Source organism: Notolepis coatsorum, assembly GCF_963971535.1.
Source record: "Notolepis coatsorum genome assembly, chromosome: 16".
NCBI classification, from domain to species: Eukaryota; Metazoa; Chordata; class Actinopteri; order Aulopiformes; family Paralepididae; genus Notolepis; species Notolepis coatsorum.
Window position 1 is genome coordinate 69,750,157 of NC_140180.1, and position 22,146 is coordinate 69,772,302.

Below are 22,146 nucleotides of genomic sequence, written 5' to 3' on the forward strand. Positions count from 1 at the left end.
GTGGGTGCTACAGTGTGTTTGTTTAAAGTGGGTGTGTGCTATAAGTGTGTGGAGTGGGTGCTACAGTGTGATATGTACGTGTGTGTGTCTGTGTCTGTGTGTGTATGTGTACTGAAGGTGGGTACACAGGTGTTTTGAAGGGAGCTGGAATACATTTGTGTGTTTCTGTCAGTTTTGGTCTTTTCGTAGGCTATGACAAAATTATGAAAGAAATATAATTACACCAACTTTATCCTTTTAATTAATTTCCCAGTTGCACAAGACTTAAATAGTTATTTCACTTAGTAGTAGAACTTGTCAAAATGTGTTACACCTCCACAGAACATTGTCTCGTTTATTTGTGTTCTGCTTTATTTAGAAATATTGTGTAGCGTTGGTGCTTCATTTAGAAATATTCATACATTCAGATCCTGCTTAAACATGCAAATGTATTCCAGCTCCCTTCAAAACACCTGTGTACCCACCTTCAGTACACATACACACACAGACACAGACACACAGACACAGACACACACACGTACATATACACACACACACACACACACACACACACACACACACACACACACACACACACACACACACACACACACACACACACACACACAGGTACACACAAACTACACATACACAAATTATTCTCTTTCATTGCCCAGGGGGTGAATTGTTTCATAACCACATTGCAAAGTCAAGCCTGTGGTGCCGCAATCTAGCCACATTACCGTCCTCACATGGCCTCTTAAGAATTAGACTTAATGAAGGAAAAAAAATGAAATCACACTGCGTTTCCAAGAATGATATGCAATCATTAAATGAGATGAAGCACTCAGAGATTAACTTTTTCGGCGCTCACCACACAAACTGCTCAGTGCATCGAACATGACGCAGTAGGCTGTCATATTCTAGAAGATGGATGGTTTCGCCTGCAATACATTGTGTTACGTCACTCCAGATGCCACAGTGTCATTTTGGTAATGGCACTTATTTTAGATTACTTATCTTTGTGTTCTTTGAAGGATATGGTTGGTGTGGTCTTTTTTTACATATTGTCAACATACAGCCCACCTAAACACCAAAACCTACAATGCATTTCTTCTACTTGTATGGTCCATCCAGCCAACACCACATTACAGCTCATATCCTTACGTCATAGAACTCTTTGTCCAAAAACTGTTAAAACTAGTCACAGAGCCGTATTGTTTGCTTTTAGGGGGGGGGGGGGGTCATTACTATTGAGAGACAATGGCAAAATTGGACTTCAAGGTTTTTCCTTTTCATTGACATTAATTGGCCACAAAATGTGGAATAATCAAATTAAATACATTACAGCCATAGTATATAAAAACAAAACTGCTCACACAATAAGAAATAGCCTGTGCAGCCTATGCCAAGAAATAAAATACTCCCCAAACACAGATGGATCACAGAGACGGACAATGTACTGCTTTCCAGAAGCATGATTATTTACACGTAACGTTGGCGCGTGCCTGGTAATGAAATTGACACATTGTCACAAGCTATTCTACCACCTAGGAGGCTGCACATCATAGACTGACTGGAAGCTATCTACCACCTAGGAGGCTGCACATCATAGACTGACTGGAAGCTATCTACCACCTAGGAGGCTGCACATCATAGACTGACTGGAAGCTATCAACTGACAAAGGGGATAGTGTATTGACAGGGGGAAAAGACAGACTATTCCACTACATAACCATGGGTAACCACTCCACAAACATTCCACACAAGGCGAAGATACAGCATCTTGCTCACTCTCAACACTCAAACTGGCAACAAATGTTTCAAAGCTATTACATCTGTAAATAGTATAAATACACATCAAATGCCAGAACAAACACTCAGAATTTGTCCATTTTGTCCAAACTAGCAGCTGAGGCAGTGGAGAGAGCTGGATGGATCCTGGACCTAGTCGTAGTCTTCATTCATAAGGGGGAAAATATTTTAGAACAAATGAGAGTCGAGCAATAAACACCATTGTCCATTTGCACTTGATGAAATTTCAATTGAGAACATCTTTGTAACATACAGTAAATACGCATTTAGGTTTCCCCTTGAATTACTGCTTTTCAGTCAATGTAAGTAATTTGGTTTTGTGTCTCCGGTGTATAGATTTAGTCAGGGCTGCCCACCACAATGTAAACACATCAACACTGTTTGTTGTCTGGCAGGCCTGCAGTCCTACAGAAACACATGAACACCGGTCTGTCCCCACCACAAAGAACCTAAAGCACCGGTCTGTCCCCACCACAAAGAACCTAAAGCACCGGTCTGTCCCCACCACAAAGAACCTAAAGCACCGGTCTGTCCCCACCACAAAGAACCTAAAGCACCGGTCTGTCCCCACCACAAAGAACCTAAAGCACCGGTCTGTCCCCGCCACAAATAACCTAAAGCACCGGTCTGTCCCCACCACAAAGAACCTAAAGCACCGGTCTGTCCCCACCACAAAGAACCTAAAGCACCGGTCTGTCCCCACCACAAAGAACCTAAAGCACCGGTCTGTCCCCACCACAAAGAACCTAAAGCACCGGTCTGTCCCCGCCACAAATAACCTAAAGCACCGGTCTGTCCCCGCCACAAATAACCTAAAGCACCGGTCTGTCCCCGCCACAAATAACCTAAAGCACCGGTCTGTCCCCGCCACAAAGAACCTAAAGCACCGGTCTGTCCCCGCCACAAAGAACCTAAAGCACCGGTCTGTCCCCGCCACAAAGAACCTAAAGCACCGGTCTGTCCCCACCACAAAGAACCTAAAGCACCGGTCTGTCCCCGCCACAAAGAACCTAAAGCACCGGTCTGTCCCCACCACAAAGAAGCTAAAGCACCGGTCTGTCCCCGCCACAAATAACCTAAAGCACAATTAGGAAACACTGCTATTCATGGGACTGTCCACACGGTATTACCTGTCGTGCTTGCTCATTTTTGGTCAAGCACCAGAGCTTGTTTCTAAAGAAACATGCAATTGTTTAAGGAGTGTGTGGTGCAGCCGACATCTCCTGGGGATGTTCTGCAGTATGTGTCCTCTTTCCGAGAGAAGTTGACATTAGCAAATGAGCTGGCAGGTAAGAACCTACAGGGAGCAAAGGCTCGGATTAAGGCTCGGTATGATCAGAAGGCGGTACGACGTGCCCATATAGAGTGTTGCGTAGGGTAGGGGACTTTAATTCTGTAGTGGACACTCCTGATAGGCGTAATAAGACACGGTTGTGTGAAAAATGGTGGAGCAATTTACATTATAAAAAAGTGTACTTGAACAGTACTTACAGTAGATTTCATTCATGTTTTTTCTGCCCTGTCAGGGGCGCCTGGTGATACTAAATCCAGCTTGAACTCTGCCATTGGAAAGAGAAGATTTGGCCCGATCCATAGATGTGTGACCTGGCCATAATGTCATTTATAGGCCTGGTATTTGAAGGATTTGGGTGTTTTTCGTTGATTAGGACAGATTACGTATATAAATATAGTGCTAAAACACCTTTTAATTAAGGTAAGGTGGTGTCTAGTCCTTTATAACAAATCATTATTAGACCGAGACATTCCACTCCATTCTCTGTAGAAGCTATGGGCCTGTGAGGGAAGGGGAGTCAAAACAACATTCCTTAGTAGATAAACTACTAAACCCTGAGCAAGGCTGAACGTACAGAGAGATGGCTGTTGCTAGGTGACGAGAGAGCCGTTGCCTAGGTAATGAAAGCGAGATAACGAATCTATCAGTAGACTAGACAGTGCTAAAAGCAAGCAGCCAGAATAGTTTGGAAAGCGAGCGAGACCGACATCAAGCAGAGAGCTCCAGCCTCTTCTGAGGCTGGAGGGGAGCTAGAAAGGACCATGAGGAGATAGGCCGCTAGCGGGAAGCTAGGAGAGCTAGCACCTACAGTAGACAAAGAGAGATGGAACTTTAGCTTTCTTATACCTCTAAAGACGTTCAATTAGTTAATTCTGTGCGAGAACCTTGGTTTATGCAAATAAACATCCTTCTTCTCATAATGAGATGATGACTTTTTGTCCGGATGCATTAACACTTTCGCGGCCAACAACGTATATATACGTTATTGGGCGCCAGCGGTTAACGGCCAAAAACGTATATACCTGTATATTTTTTTGGATTGTTTTCCCTTTTTTTCGATTTGAATACCCTATTCAATGTCAGGGACCTGTATGTTGCCGTTAAAAGGCATACTGCGACTCCGAAGGTGCAGTACCGGCCAGATCCTGCTAGTAGGCAGTATCGAGAGTGCAGTAAACACGCTTCCAGACCGGGTGCTACGTTTAAACCGCTCCCGGCACACTTTTCTAGTAATGGGAAACCTAGGGCTTCACTCGATCGCATTGAATAGTTTTCGGGACCCCCGATCCATATGTTGTGGTGGGTTATGTCGTGGACCAGATGGACATAGGATGGACCAGATGGCGATCAATTAATTGGAATATTCTTTTTGGAATACCACCGACCACAGGTAAGGACAATCAGACGTCAATTTCAGCTTGATCGTGCAAGGTTATCATCCCCATCCCCCTGATCGTCGTGTGTTGTGGTAATAACGAATGACGTTACTGGCAATAAAATAATTAGAAACGACCCCCCCCCCCCCCTTTCATGCATTCATGATGAAACATAATACCTATTTATTTTTTATAATTTTTTTATATATAGTTTTTTTATAGTTTTTTTAAACATAACATCAAATTAGACACACAAGCATTAACAGTAAACATCCAATGAAATCACCATTTGAATCATTATAAATGTAGTTTACGAGATATATACCTAATACTTGCTATCTAATACAATACATACATATTGTTGTAGTTTTGGCTGGGTTCCGTATAGCAATAACTTGACAACACACACAAGCTCAGTTGGTAGCCACAGCAACAGGTTTAGTGAGCGTCAGGTCAGGAATGTACAACAGACATCATTAGTCGATCACAACACTCTTCAACACGGTGCTCTTAATCGAACCCGAGTACCATATATCACATCCCCCTTTCTTAAGGAAAAGTTATTACTTTTAGTAAAAGTTATTACTCTCTTACTGCAGACCAGAATTAGCAAAATACTTCAATCACTTTTCCCAATAGCTTACCAACAGGAATAATGTAACAAATAATAAATTCATATTGTCAGTATCAGTTGCTTGGGGCCAGAGGTTCCAGAACATAGCCCACCGGTGGAGCTCAACCTTCAGCGTTGGCTCGTGTCATAATCGCTGTCGCTGTATCTCACAGGCGGCACGACAGCTCTCCCAGATCTGGTGCGGCATGTAGGGGAGTCGCCCGTGCTGGACTGGGAGGGCTGGTTCTGGGCAGGCGGCTCATCCCGCAGAGTCCATGGCTCGTCCCGCAGAGTTTCTGGCTGGTCGATGGACTCAGGATCAGCATACTCAGGATCAGCATTCTCAAGCAGACTTGGATGAACCGTCCTCAGGTGGCATCTGTTTCTCCTGAAGATCACGCCAGCCGGTGATTCCACACTGTAAGAGCGCGGCTCTACTCTCTTGCTCAACACGACAGCAGGCTTCCAGCCTTGCCTTGTTTTCATGTGTACTGTGGTTCCAGGAGTCAGTACAGATAGTGGTCTGGTACCCACATTGTAGTACTTCTCCCGTCGTGCCTGCAGGTGTTGTAGCCTGTTATGTATGTTACTTGGGGTGGATGGCTGCAACACTGCGCTGGTGCATGGCAGCGGGCTCCCCAGGACACGTCCCATCAACATCTGCGCTGGGGAGACATCTAGGCCTGTCACCGGTGTGTTTCTCAATGACAGCAAAGCCAGATGCGGGTCAGTGCCTGTTTTAGCTGCCTTCTTCAGTGTGCGTTTCACCATTTTGACCATACTCTCTGCAAGGCCATTGGACTGTGGGTATCCAGGGCTAGAGTGTGTGATTTTGATTCCCCATTCTGCAGCAAACTTCTGCATCTCACAGCTCGCAAAAGGAACATGATCACACACTAGCTCTTTGGGAATCCCATGTCTGGAGAAGACTGACTTCAGCCTTTGTATGACTGAGTGGGCAGTCTTGTCCGGTAGGTTTAGCACTTCTGGGTACTTGGTCAAGTAGTCAACAATCACTAGATAGGATTGTCCATGCAGCTCAAATATGTCAGTCCCCAGTTTCATCCATGGCAGTTCTGGTATCTCATGTGACTGGAGAGGTTCTCTTTGGTTTTGTGGCTGCATCTGTTGACATGTGGCACACATTTCCACTTTTTTCTCTATGTCTTGTGCCATTCCTGGCCAGTATAGGACCTTCCTGGCATGGGCTTTCATTCGCTGGACACCTTGGTGTGCAAGATGCAATTTATCCATGATTACTGCTCTCATGCTCTGAGGAATGATGATCTTGTCTTCCGTTATTACTACACCATCTCTGATGCTCACTATGTGACGCATCGGCCAGTATTGGTGTAATATGCCATCACAGCATTGTCTCCTTTCTGGCCAGCCCTTTTGGTGTGCTTGTATCACTGCCTGCAACACTTTGTCTGCTGCAGTTGCTTCCTGGAGTTGCTTGAGCATGTTTTCACTCAACACATCTGTGGCCTCCATCGCATACACCACTTTCTCCTCAAACAGATTCTCAGTGAGATCTCCAACGTGCCCTTTCACCACTGCACAAGAGAGAGTGTGTCGGCAACATGCATGTCTTTTCCTGGAGTGTATGTGATTTCAAGATCATAGCACTGCAGCTGGAGAAGCATCCGCTGTAGTCTAGCTGGTGCTTTGCTTAGATGTTTCTTAAAGATGACTTCCAGAGGTTTATGATCCGACTGCACACTCACTGTCTGCCCATATATGTACTGATGGAACCGCTTGGCTGCAAACACAATCGCCAACAGCTCCTTTTCTATTTGAGCATAGTTTTTCTCTGTGTCTGACAATGCTCGGGAGGCATAGCTCAGCGGGTAGCCTTCCTGTAGAAGACACGCCCCCAATCCATCTTTAGACTCATCCGCTTGGATCGTCAAGGGTTTGTGTTTGTCATAAAACTTGAGACTTGGGGCTTGAATGAGAGCAGCCTTCAGGCTTTCCAGCGCTGCATCATGTTCATGGGCCCACTGCCATGCTGCCTCCTTTCTCAGCAGCTGTCTCAGGAGCAGTTATTGTGGCTTCCCCTGGAATGTATTGGGCCAAGTATCTTGTCATGCCTAACAATCTCTGGAGGCCTTTCTTGTCTTCCGGTGCCGGCATGTTGGCGATGGCTATCACCTTTGCATCATCAGGTTTAACACCCTCTGGTGTGATGATGTGGCCCATGTATTTCACTGTCGACTTTGAACTGGATTTTGTCTTTGTTGAACTTGACATTGGCAGCTTGTGCCCTCTTCATGACCTGCTGGAGGATTTCAGCGTGCTCTTGGTCTGAGGATGCAGCGATTATCATGTCATCAGCTATGATATGTACACCTTCTATGTCACCGAAGGTCTCACTGTTCTTCTGCTGAAACACTTCACTGGCTGACTTGATGCCAAATGGCAATCTCTTAAAGCGGTAGCGGCCCCATGGTGTGTTGAATGTACACAGCTCAGATGATGGCTCATCCAGTTTCACTCGCCAATATCCATCCTTCTCATCCAGAATGGTGAAGATAGATTTCCCTGCCAGTTTGCAGCAGACATCGTCTAGAGCAGGGGTTCCCAAACTTTTCAGGCCGGGGCCCAGAAAATAAGGCGTCAGAGAGCCGCGGCCCAATGCACATCGTCTGGCTTTTTTTTTTTTTGCCAGGCGACCGATTTTTTAAGCCAAATATCACTTCAATCCTATTAAGTTAGTTCAAGTTAGTTATTCATTTATATGTGCTATTTATGAGAGGGCTAACTTGTTGCAAAATAATAATGATAATAATAATAGCCTCATTAAAATACTATTGTTGCTTCGGTTGTTTTCAGCATTTTATGTGCATAATCTGTTATTTAGTTTGAAATGTTCGTTGAAATAAGTAGATTTTTAGTTTTTGTTTATTTATTAAGTTAATATAAAACCATATAGTCACATTTTAGAATACAATAGAAAAGAATTTTAGAATACAACTAGAAACACTGTCCTGGCCTGCTTCTAAGTTCAGTGGCCTGACAAAAAAAATAAAAATAAAAAAATAAAAATCCGTGGCTGCTCGCGGCCCACCTTTGGGTCGCGACCCCGACTTTGGGAACCACTGGTCTAGAGTGGGAATGGAGTAATGTTGCCTCTGTATGGCCTTGTTCAGATCAGAGGGGTCCAAGCACACCCTGAGTTGAGTATTTTATTTTTCTGTGATCACCAAACTGCTCACCCATGCTGTTGGGTCATTCACAGGGGTTATTACATCTGCTTCCACAAGGTGGCGCAGTGTGACCTTCAGCCTGTCCAGGACAGCAAGGGGAATCTTCCTGCACCCATGTACCACAGGTGTAACTGCCGGGTCAATGTGTATGTGATGTACACCCGGGAACTCACCCAGCCCGCAGAAGAGAGATGGGTACATCTCCAGCAACTCCTCTTTAGTGGCTGGAGGTCTCTTCAGCTTCTCTGTTGTGGCTGGAGGTGTCTACTCAAGTGCATCAATTCGTTTCACAAGCCGCAGTACTTCACTTGCCTCTGTGCCCATGATCGGCACGGTTGACTGGTTGATCACATAGAAATCAAGCTTGGCTTTAGCCTTAGCAGTTTCACACATCAGTGTCACGGTCCCTTCAGGCTTCAGACGGTTCCCTCCATACGCTACCAGCACTGTTCTTGTGGGCTGTAGCTGGATATGACCTGGAAATGTCTTTACAATGGACATAGGCAGCACGTTTCCATCCGCCCCGTGTCAATCTTGAATTTGACCGGGACATTCCTCACATTGGCCATAGTGTACCATGCAGTGTCTTTACTTTTAGTGACTGCATCCACTTCCACACATGACACAGTACCTATAAACAGTGAGTCTACATCTACCTCAGTCTCAATGTCGTGGACACCACGTCTCATTACTGTTCTGTATGTTTGGGTGCCCGTCCTGTCAGCTGGTGTGGAACACATCCTCGCAAAATGGTTTTGCCTGTTACATTTGTGGCATACAGCACCATAAGCTGGACACTGGCGTGGTTCATGTGTTCTCCCACACTTGTTGCATTGTGCAATCCACTCTCTGTTTTTCTTTTCTGTCCTCCTGTCTTTGTAGAATCTTCCCCTCTCTGGTTGAGCTGGAGCTCTACTTATGGCTTGCACATATGATTCCCCCACAGCCTGTGTTGTTTGCATAGCTTGCATCTGGCTCCTCGCAGCTTCTGATGCTCTGCACACATCTACTGCTTTCTTAAGGGTTAAATTCTTCTCCCTCAGTAGTCTTTCTTTCAGAGCAGCATTATTCAGGTTGAACACCAATTTATCTCTGATCATTTCGTTCTCACTTATTTTAAACTCACAGTTTCTGCTCTTCTGGCGCAGTTCCGTGACAAACGTGTCCACTGTCATCCCATCAGCCATAGAATGGGACCAGAACTGGTACAGTTCAAAAACAATATTCTTCTGTGGGCTGCAATATGTTTCAAAAGCCTCGAGGATTGCATCCACTTTCTTATCATCACCCCCAACAAATGTGAACGTGTTGAATACATCCAAAGCATCTTCACCAATTGTGTGTAACAGTGGCCACTTTAATTTCTTCATCCTTTGCAATTGCTCCAGAGGCTGTCATATACAGTTGAAAACGCTGCTCCCACCTGCGCCAATTCTCGGCCAGGTTTCCCGTGAGTAGCAGCGATGATGGTGGTTTGAGCTGCTCCATCTCCTCTGTTCTGTGCTCTGCTGCCAAGTCCAGACGCTATTGCTAGCGTTAGCAACAACTAGCCCAACAAAAATTCATCACTCACTCCGCAAATCCGCTGGGTTTTATAATCCGTGAGGTCGGCGTGCGTAGAGTGACGATTCAGCCACTTCTGACACCATGTTGTAGTTTTGGCTGGGTTCCGTATAGCAATAACTTGACAACACACACAAGCTCAGTTGGTAGCCACAGCAACAGGTTTAGTGAGCGTCAGGTCAGGAATGTACAACAGACATCATTAGTCGATCACAACACTCTTCAACACGGTGCTCTTAATCGAACCCGAGTACCATATATCACACATATGCTCTTGCTCGCTCACCCCCCCCCCCCCCCGGACCCCCACTTGGATAATCCATCCATTTTCATTCGTTTCCAGCCAGGCACTGCAATTCATATGCTAGCTTTTATTCTCTCCACCACTTCTAACCAGATTGCAATGTTGGTTTCACTGACACCTAAAATTCTTGCTGTAGATATTTCTAGATAAATCACATCGAGATATGTAAGAACCCATACCTTCCGGCACATTTTTTCCGGTTGAATCCATCGTGATGCTATCAGCTTTTTAGCAGCTGTGAGACCGGATAAAACTAGTCTCTTTAGCTGTATAGGGGCTGCAAACTGAAAAACATCATTCAACAGCAATACAGAGGGATGTACAGGTATGTTCAGAAATAAGAATTCTGATAATTGCTGGGACACTTCTTCCCAGAATATCTTAACCGGTGGGCAATCCCAATACATGTGCATAAATGTACCCTCATTCCCATTTGTACATAAGGTACATAGGGAATCTTGTTTAAGTCCCATTATGTTCAATCTTATAGGAGTCAGGTATGTCATATGAATATAATTAAGATTAATTTGTTGATGGTCCGGGTTACGTGACGCAATTCGAACGTTTCCCCCGACTTCTTGCCAAACAAAATCTATTTCCAAGTCTGGTATATCCCTCCTCCAGACTGAGTCTAGGGGGAGGATTCCATACGAAGACGTTAGTAAGTGATGATAAAAATCAGATACGAAGCCTCTCGATGTCTCTCTTTCATAGAAGAATTTGTGATATCGGTGGTGCTCAATTGGTATCCTTAATGGGACTCCATGAGCCTTCAAACAATCCAATAACTGTGCGTAAAAATAATATGTGGAACTGGTGAGGTTACATTTTTTATGTATATCTTGATAGCTACAAAAACCCCGTTTGTTGAAAACATCTCCCAATGTGTGTATGCCCTGCTTTTCCCATTTGGGGTATCTTATAGGTCGTTTTCCAACAAGGAGTGCATTGTTATTGAATAGGGGAGTATGGCTATGCCATTTATGTTGGTTAGAATATTTCTTTTGTGTTTCACGCCATATCCGGATCACATGTGTAATAAGGGAGCCAAATTTCAATTTGCATTGCTTAATTGATAATATGGTGTATACTATGTCCTGCAGTCTATGTGGTGCTACTATATTTTCTTCTAAGTTTCTCCAGGATACAGATGCTTGGGAGTCAAACCAGGTTGTCAGTGGTCTTAAAGAGTACGCTTTAAAATAGTGGTAAAAGTCTGGAAATGCCAAACCTCCGTTGGCTTTGTTTCTCTGTGCGGTGGATCTTTTTATTCGTGGAGGTTTGTTATTCCAAATAAATGTATATGCGTGGATTGTAATTTTTTCCAGTAACCATCAGGAGGGGGTAATGGTAACATTGAGCTAATGAAGTTGATTCTAGGTAAAACATCCATCTTAACTATTGATACTCGTGCCTGTACTGAGTTTTTAAGTTTGGACCACCTGTCAAAGTCGTATTTGATCTTATCTTGGAATTTTGTGTAATTGTACTTCACCGTTTGGCTTATAGTAGGGAATACCTCAACTCCTAAACATCTGAAGTGTACATAATACCTATTATATAGATTTGATTTGGAAATAGTAGCGTGTCCAGGGACGAAACGCCAATGGTTTTAGTAGAATTCACATTGCGCCCTATAACCAGCCTCCCAGGAATTAGCCCGGATCATTCCGAAATTATACTTATATTCACCACGGGATAACGTGTGAACGTATTCATGAAAACATTTATTCTTTTTTGCATCTTGAACGGAAGATAGTTACTGTCAAATGACCATGGTATTGTATCCATAGCTATAATATAAAATATAGATTTTGCTCTACAAACAGGGTGACGCACAGTGAAACTATGTAATGGAAACTTGGCCCAGCTAGAGCTAGATGGGGAAATCGAATGGCCGCGAATGTGTTAACACTTTCAATGCCCAAAACGTGATAAGACGTTTTATCAGCCCAATGCCTGAATGCCCACGATGACAATTATCGTTTTATTTTTTTATTAGTGATCTGAATTCATATTTCATCAACCGAGTCTCCCGTTGGTATGCAGCCCTTGTAGGAGCTCAGATGTGAAAAAACCGCCCCCTATCGTCTCCCAGATGGTAATGCACCCTTTTGGAATGGACTCAATGAAAATGGATGAGAAAAGAAAAATCCGGAATCCACATTTTACTTCTCAGGCATGTAACCCGAGCCGATCGGAATCATTGTGGAGCCTCAGAACAGCGTGGAATACATATGTACAGTATGTAGCGTTGGATCAATAAAAGCGATCGATTTTTGGAATGGTGATCAGGAATTGGAATGATCTTTTTGGAGAACATCTGAGGTAAGGAATCTATTTTACAAGTCTTGGGATAATCAGAGTTGTATTCGCTGAGATCTCAGCATTCGCCCTGTGTGTGTGTGTGTGTGTGTGTGTGTGTGTGTGTGTGTGTGTGTGTGTGTGTGTGTGTGTGTGTGTGTGTGTGTGTGTGTGTGTGTGTGTGTGTGTGTGTGTGTGTGCGCGTGTGTGTGTGTGTGGGCGATCGCTTTGAGGAAATCAGAGAATTGATTTTTCAGATCGCCTATATAGCTTGCATACGACGTACACATATACTATCGATAATCTAGCGTTTATTTGAAACCGATTCATAAATAGGCTGGAAAAATTACAACGTTTTTGTGTATTCTAGAATATTCCAGTAAAGGGCGATTATCATGAAATATTTATATTTTCCTTGAAAACTAGGGCTTTTCAAAATGTTATAAAACGAAAATGAACCGATAAAAAAACAATCCGCTTCGACAATGTTGATTGGAAAACAAGTCATTGATAAGCGACGGGCAGATTAGACACATAGCCATAATTTAAAACATAGATTAGGCGTTATTAACGCTAACATTGAAGTGGATGGTGGGCATTCAAGCGGTAAATCAAGATTAAGCTTGGGCTCTGAAAGTGTTAATCGGGGAGACAGTGTTTCAGCCAGTAAATCCGTGGGAGGACAGAATTCCACCAAACGATTGCCTCCACAATACTAAACAAACACAACGCAGACACTTCAGGGAAGAACAGCTGGAGGGTGATAACAATCAATGAGAAGGCTAAAAACACTTCATATTTCAAATTGCATGTGTCCGGATGGCAAGATTCAGTACTGTATCTACAAAAACCCCTGTAAATCATCAGCCCTTTATTCATTTACTTAGATTTTTTGTACACATGATCTCAAGAAGGTGCTGAATTTTCCACGTCTGGTCAATGTTAGCATTCACCATCAAAGATGAAAAAAGAAAAGACAAATTATATTCTCCTTTGGTTCATTACAATTTACTCAAGCCTAGTAACAGACACAATATTTCTGACACTGGGAATACATTCCCTGAGATCCCATGATCATGCACATGGACCTTGTAGACGTGGCACAATCTTCCATTTACTTAGGTATGTATTTATAGGCGAATTTTCAGAAAATATGGTACCAAAAAAAAAAACGGGAGAAAGAATGTGATCACAGATGCTCTGTCAAAAGGCTGAGAATGTAGGTAATGGTACAGTATGAGGTATCAGGTTTATCTCTTTAGTGATGGATGTGAGTTTAAATGTATTGACTTGAAGTGAGGACTTGTGTCGTTCCTGCTAGGAGGACGGTTGCAGCTAAAGCAGTATGTGTGCAGATACAAGATACCTTTACTGCCACACAACCAGGTTGGTGGTATTTGTGTTTGGTACAGAGTGTATTGAAGCTCTGGATATACATAAAACAGGAACATGGATACATATAGAATATAATAGAAATACTTAATTACCCCCCCCCTTCCCAGCAATAAATACATAATACAGCACAACAAATACATAAATACAGCACAACATGACACAGCACAACATAACACATGGAAGAGAGTAAGAGACTAGTCCATCTGGTCAGGAGCTTGGTTAGTGTAAGGGGGGAGAGGGGGGCCAAGGGAGTTCAGGGTCCGAATGGCTGTTGGAAAGAAGCTGGGATGTAGGTAGTGTACAGTATATTTGACTATAAGAGTACCTTTGACATTTTGTAGATGTTGATGCAGATGTGGGTGTATGTTATGTGGGGACATCTTTTTAAAGTAAAGAAGAAGGTGGAGATGGTGTGTGTGTATGTGGGGGGGGGGGTAGAGGAAGTGATCATATGGAGGACTTTGGATCTCTCTTTAAACCTTTACTCAAGTAAAATACCTTCCCTAAGGCTTGAAAGAAAAGATGGACTCTCCTGTACGAAAGGTTACAATATGCAGATTGGGATCAAAGAAGTAGAAGAATGGCATTGTTTCATCAGAATATGTTTTTTGCCCTTTTCTATTGTGTTGGGTTACAAAAAGAACCCTCCATAGTGTTGTGTGTGAATGTATTATTCTAAGTGAACATGGACTGCTTGATGATCAGGCCTAGTCGGTTTGCAGTTTAATGAACTCCGCCTTTGTCACGTTGAATGTTCTTTGTTATCGATCAGATGCCTGTGCACTCTGGGGAAAGCCAAGATTCTGTTCCCCTCTATTGCAGGGTTGCAGTCAACTTTTTCTCAAGATTGCCTTATAACAGTGCAAATAAAATCAAGAAGATGCCATTTATCCAATATCTTTCTTTACATGTAAGTAATGTGTTCCACTGAAAAATATGTCTACATGTCATTATCATGACACTTTTGAAAGAATTTCCCCATTAGTAAGTTAACGAAAATAATACGAAGCTGCCTGCTAGGGCTGGGCGATGAAGCAATTTTCAATTACGATTTTGAAAATCGTAATCATGAAATCAAGATAAATAGTTTTGATCAACACCAGTTATTTTTTGTGTGGGTGTAATGGCAGCCAGTTGTAGTGAGGGAGGAACCAGAGGGGAGAGTGCAGGGAGTGCAGCTTTAACCAGAGAGGCAGGCAGAGGGTCCAGCTGGCAGGTGGGGGACCTGGGTGCGGTAATGATTTTGGTTACTGTATCCTCTGTGACAGGGGTGAAAGTAGAGAGGCAGCTCTGATATGGGGGGTCCCTGGGGGTTGGACAACCAGGCAGATATCCAGGTGGGTGGGGGTTGATGGAAGCAACTGAATGGATGTCATCAATTTCTGGTTTGAAGGAAGTAAAACAAAAATGCATTGCCATTTCAAGGAGGGTGGACCATGCAGGAAACACCAATGACGTAACCACTACACCTCCCTATTCAGTAAAGGAGAAATAAATGCTAAAGAAAACATAGTTCCGACCATAGAATGGTCCAAGGAATGTCGTGTTGAGCTGAAAAACAGATTCATCACCATTACCAGAGATTGTCCCTGTCTTTAACAGCAGCAGTCCATGGCCACGGTTGTGGAGCCTGATGGCTACTGGCACATAGGACTGGCCGAGGCGGGGTGCGTCAGTGGGGTTTAAGTCTGCAGAATGAGAACCTCGTCTTGGCTAGCTCCTCACAGAGGGGGTGGGACTGGTTTTCCAGTGTAGCAGCTTTCCCCCTCATCCTCCTCTCCTCACACACACTCACAAACACTCAAGCACACTCACCACACGCTTCTACATTGCACAAAACAAGCCTTCTACTTCAAGCCCCCATGTGGGATGACAAGAGAGGCTGATCTTAGGCCCAGTAGCCTTGCCTCAGCATCAATTCAATTCCAGGCCAGGTTATTTTTCTTCAGCATAAAATAACAATGACTAAATCCATGGCATATTATAATTAGGGGGACTGCGGCACAGGTAAATAATAGTGGTGCTGTGTGGAGAGCTGTAGTCCCTTCCTACCTCCTCTGTACGGGAACAGGTTTCCATAAATCCTCAGATTAATAATACATGACCCGTATACATGCTCTGCTCCCTCTCACTCTGCTCCTGCTACTCTAAGACCTGAGTCCCATAGCAGGAGAACATCTGTGACATCCTCCTTTTGAGTGCAAGAAGAGAAGAAGCCTGTGTTTTGTCAGCAAGGTTTCGATTAATTAAAAAGAGAAGATTATCTTGATTGATATTGAAATCACGATTATTAAACAAGTATTTTGTGCAAGCAAGGATGCACCTCCAATATGACAAAGCATTTGGTTCAACCCTCCGTGCACTGACTCCTGTTAGCGGTAGAATAGCAGCATAATTATAATATCCCCTGTGCGATGTGGAGAGGTCTGGCTATGTGTGACACTCTAGTGTAACAATATACTGACGGCTGATATTCGTCTTTTATATTAGAGGTACCAACATTACTTATAATCCTAGATGCCTAGTTCACAGAGCAACCTACCACGTCCAGTTAATCCCCAGACACCCCTATTATAGAAAACGTTCACTTTAGCTATGAGGGGAAGATGAGCACAGAAAGAGTGGATGAATGTCAATGAGCAGTGATTTAAGGTGAATAGTTTACATTCCTTGGCAACAGTTGTCTCCTCCCTTAGGTAATAAGATAAGAAAAATGCATTATCATCCACAGCATGAGTCAAACCCTGTAATAACCTATGCATTCACATCATGCTGCATTCACGTGTTGATTTATTTGCTTTGGAACGATCCCAGTTGCGTTATCAATCACACTTACATGATGTTAAGCAAAACACACTATTAAACATTCATGTCATACAACTTCATCTGTGTTCTCTCCTCTCTTCCTCACTCACAGTGCTCACTGCCGCTGTCCTCCCCATTCCCACAACACATACAGTCCCTGTTACTATAGTAAGCCAGACTACATTCTAAACCGCTAGATGGACATTCTAAAGCCCTAAGTGAACATTCATTACTGCTGAAGCATCATACCAAAATGTATTTATAAACTTTACATTCTAGTTTTTTTATGATCAGCAGCATTTAAGTTAATCACTTTGATTAAGTGTTCTAAAATGAGAGGAAAAGAGACTTGAGTTGTTTTTTACATTACAATGTTTTTATTGAAACAAAAAAATATTGTGTGAGAGAATCATGATCTCAATTCTTAGGGAGAAAAATCGTGGTTCACCCCTAATGAAGACACATCTTATTATACTGTGAGCTTCCTATTTTGGGAAAGGACATGTATCGTGTTTTTTTAAGGATAAAACATGTGTGACTGATGAGAGGAGTAAGTTTCTCAATACTAAAGTGATTAGCAAAATTATAAAAAGTAGAAGTGTAACGATTCAGGAATCTCACGCTTTGATTCTAATTCCATTCTTGATTCTAGATTTTTTTAATGATTTTTTTGACCACAGTCAAAACCTGAAACATTATCCCTTAGGGAAATAAAATGTCAAAATCAATCATAATTGTAGAAATCTGAATTCATCGCTAACATTAGATGAAATTCAAGGCCTCAAAAGCCTAGAAAAACAGTACTGTGAAAAATATCAATATGGATACTAGGTATGGACGATATGATGACCTTTGATCATCATTGGTTAAAATGTGAGACTGTTGTTCATTGACTACAGCTCAGCGTTCAACACCATAGTCCCCACCAGACTGGTGGACAAGCTGATCGAGCTAGGTCTGAGCTCCGCCCTGAGCGCCTGGGTACTGGACTTTCTGAGTGAAAGACCCCAGGCGGTCAGGGTGGGGGGTCAGACCTCCAACACCATCACCCTGAGCATCGGGTCCCCCCAGGGCTGTGTTCTGAGCCCCCTGCTGTACTCACTCTACACACACGATTGTGTGGCCAAGTTCAGCTCCAACTCCATAGTGAAGTTCGCAGACGACACGGTGGTGGTGGGGCTGATCTCGGACAACGACGAGAAGGCCTACCGGGAGGAGGTTGAGGTACTGGAACGCTGGTGCCAGGACAACAGCCTGCTCCTGAACATTGGTAAAACCAAGGAGCTGATCGTGGATTATAGGAGAGGATAGCAGGAGACACACACACCACTGATGATTAACGGGGCTACCGTGGACAGGGTGAGCAGCTTTAAGTACCTGGGGGTCCACATCTCAGAGGATCTGACATGGTCAACACACATAGACACAGTAGTAAAGAAGGCGAAACAGCGCCTCTACCACCTGAGACAGTTAAGGAAGTTCAGAGTATCGGGGAAGATACTCCAGTCCTTCTACTCAGGAGCTGTAGAGAGCATCTTGACCGGAAACATCACTGCCTGGTATGGAAACAGCACGGCACAGGAAAAGAAGGCCCTACAGAGAGTGGTGCGCTCAGCCGAGCGTACCACGGGTATTGCACTACCTCCCCTGCAGGTTCTATACAACAAGAGGTGCAAATCCAGAGCCTGCAGAATAATGAAAGACCCCCACCACCCCAATAACAGCCTGTTTCAGCTGCTGAGGTCAGGCAGACGCCTGCGAACCCCAGCTACTAGGACAGAGAGGCTTAGGCTCAGCTTCTTCCCCCAGGCCATCAGAGTCTTGAACAATGAACATTGAGTACCACAGAACACTGAACTATCCACACATAAGCACACATGAGCACACACACGACATGCACGCTGTGCATGCTCACACACTAGCAGCCACTTTAACACTTTAACATGAGCGGGCACACACTCATGCCGCACACACCCACACTTATTGCCAAAAGGAAAGGCCACTTTAAATTAGTATTAGCAACAGTAACAGTGTATTGCACTACCAAAGCTACCTAGCATGTCCTATATGCTCTGTAAATAACTATGTACAAATACCGAGATGTCACACCATGTTACCTGTTACCTGTTATTGCACAATGTTTTTTGTATTGGATTCTATTATATGTTGTACCACTGTATTGCACATCGTTGCGGGCAAGACCACCCGCATTTCATTGTATACTTGTATGCCGTGACAAATAAAACTCTTGACTTGACTTGACTTGAATGTCATCGCATGCTTTCACAGGGAGGTTGTGATGCATTGTTTCACAATCCACACTTCATTTCTATTCATAACGTTTACCACTGCAGGTATAACACTCCTGATGCTGATACCTTTACTTGTGTTTAATAAGATCAAATGTTTTTAACAATTCTTTCCTTTTCAGGCTGTAAATGGTGTACTGTATTGTTACCGTCGGTTTGTACTGTCCAGTGACTTGCAAAATACCCCTACAAAAGCAAAGTGAAAAATATTGTGATTATTACATGTAGTGAATAATGAAGATGTGTAGAAATATCACTATGATATTTTTGGCCATATCGCCCACCCCTAAAGGATTCTTTAATACATATATATATATAAACAAGACAAAAAAGGACAATGACGGATGCAAATCACTGTATATCGTTACTGATAAAATAAACAAACATAACAAATCAAACAAATAAACACAACTAATCAAACAAAAAAGAATACTAATGGATACATTATCGTGGGGCAATGTATCCCGATGCTACATTCTGTCAGTATTTCCCCCCACCCCTAATATACATGCACTGTAATCAGACTTATTAAGTTACTCTCCATGTGTTTGTAGAGAAGACATTGAATTGCCATCTCCTCAGACCACAGCGTGTCTCCACCCATCGTTCCTTCACCATCTGCTGTTGATTATCTCCTTAATTTCATCCTCTTTCCGTTAATATAATGGAGTAAAACAAGGACTTTATCTTTTTCATTGTCTCTCTTTATACCTGGGCTGCTTTCACGATGATGGCAGTATTGAAATGTTATTCCCTCATTCCACTGTTTGTACTCAACGTAACTTGCTTTGGATAAGGGAGCTGAAAACCCCTAATATGTAAATGAGGCTGAAATGTAATTAGTCTCGCAGTCCAAAGTGCTTTATTCCTTTTAAAGCTTCAATCTGGGACTTTAGAATGTATGCATTATTGATCGAGACAAATGGCTGCTTGAGGAGGAAGACTTCAAGATGGAAAATAAGCCCCTTTTTTTTCTCTTTTCACTTCTCATTTGACACCCTCCCCGAACCCTAACAAGGTTCCATTAACCAAAGAGGATACGATAGGGACTTCGCTGACAGCCTGGCAGTCGGTAATAAGCAGGGGAGGTCTGTTCTCATTTTGAGCAGTCGGGGCTGTTTTGCGAATTCTCTTTGTTGATATAGTTCAGTGGATGATGTTAGATCACTGCATATGACGTCTCTCATCCCAGTGAACAGATGGACGCCCAACTGTCTTTTGATGTGTTTACCATCCAATTAGGCATAACGCAGATGCTTTGATTAGTACACACTTTGGTGTAATTGATCACTTTGTTAGACCTTGTTGTATGAAGGAGTATGAGGAGGTTTGGTTTTGATTAACAAAACTTTTACTTCCATGTTCAGACATACAGTATCACAAATAGAAGATTACTTTATTGTCAATGTACACAAGGCAATCGAAATGTGTCTTTTTTCCCCTATCCCTTCTACAGTTACACATACACACAGTCCGACACACATGTGCATTTCATCAGAGAGGTCAGAGCGCAGGGTTTGAGGGATTCAGTGCCTTGCTCAAGATGGAGCAGATGGTACAGAGATGGTAGGCCACCCTTCAGTCACCAGCTCACAGCTGGAATACACCCTCCTGTCGGTGGCGGGGATTGAACTGGTGACCTTTCGGTTACTGGCCGCCCTCTTTACCTCTCTAGGCCATCCTGCCTCCTAAATACTGACTGCATAGTTGATTTTCTTACTTTGACTCATTCAAAGAATTGTAAACATACAATCTTGTTACAAATACTTGTTTTTGTAGTTTTAATCAATCGTTTTTTATTAATAATTTACCTACATTTATTTTGAAGGACCTCCGATAACTCTTAATGACAAGGGCTGCATGGAAAACATGGTACAGCTCAATTCAAAAAGCCTGTGAGCTTGTTGCCGTTTGGAAGCTTTATGGTTTTACCTTTCAAGACCTGATTTTATATTAGACATTAAAAGCCTCACCATTTAATATATTAAACATAGAGCATGGCCAGCTCAATCAAAGCTGCACTGCTCCATTTGCATTCAATTGGAAATTGACTCTAGACGTAAAAGGAACACACCAACATTATGGGAAGATGGATACCAATTTCCTCCCTGTGCGTTCACTAGAAAGCTTATCCAGCTGCAAGCTAGCCTAGCTTAGCACAAATGAATGGAAGCTGATATGGACCACTAGCTTAACTAGTTGACCAAAAACATCTCTCCCATAGTTTTAAGCTAGGCTAGTGATTCTGTACCCATTTCCATTAATTGGTGCTAAACTATGCTAGCTTGCCGGTATATAGAAAGGATTATATGCAGGTATATTCAGACAGATATATACAGTAGATATGCTGTAAATGTAAACATGTCATGAATGCTTGGCTTCACTCTAAAATGCAACAAGGACACTAACACATCATCTGCGTATCATGATTTCTCTTAGGGGCACAGTGGAGGCACGGTTTGTTTATGTCTTCGTCTTGGGGATCCTCTTCACAGGCACCAAGGACCTGCTGCGCTCCCAAATCATTACAGCGGATGCCCGACTCAAGAGCAGGGGCTTATGGGAGATTTATTGTGGGTTGGTTTTGCTGGTGTCCCTGCTGTTTCGAGCACACAATCTACCGGTCCTGTGCTGCTGCCTGCTCATCCAGACACTTATGGCTCAATTCATCTGGAAGAAACTCCACTATGATGCTGCCCAGACCACTATCATGCATTACTGGTTCGGTCAAGCATTCTTCTACTTCCAGGTAAGGAAACGGGAAGATGGCATTAAGGTGTAGTTAAGGCTGTCTTCCACTAAATAAATACGAACCAATAGTCATAGGATTTACTTGGCTTATCAATTTAAGTAAAAGAAAATAGTGTTTCCCGCATTATTCTTTTGCAAATTAATATAATCATGCAAATGAACGTTTTTAAATCTAGTGCTGCTTATTAAAGACCAAAGCATTTAAATGTCTACCCAGCAGAATGGTTGCATCTGTCTGAGTGAGTGAGTGAGTGAGTGAGTGAGTGAGTGAGTGATGCACATAGGCTGACAGCAAGAATATTATATATATTCTGGAATATTTTTCAAATTGGTCAACGACAAGTATTTTATTCTAATTCATTTCCATAATTGTCCATTGAAATACAGTAGTGTAGGAGTGCAGTAATGATAGCGCAGACGGAGTCGTGT

General features: G+C 43.1%; 1 protein-coding gene across 1 annotated transcript in view; it reads left to right on the plus strand.

Annotated features, from left to right (window-relative positions):
- pigg (phosphatidylinositol glycan anchor biosynthesis class G (EMM blood group)) overlaps positions 1 to 22,146 on the plus strand; it is a 192,706-nt gene that overhangs the window by 147,359 nt on the left and 23,201 nt on the right. Inside the window, exon 11 of the mRNA XM_084331758.1 lies at positions 21,406 to 21,715. Within this exon, the coding sequence (XP_084187884.1) occupies positions 21,406 to 21,715 (310 nt within the window). The remainder of the gene's footprint in view (positions 1 to 21,405; positions 21,716 to 22,146) is intronic.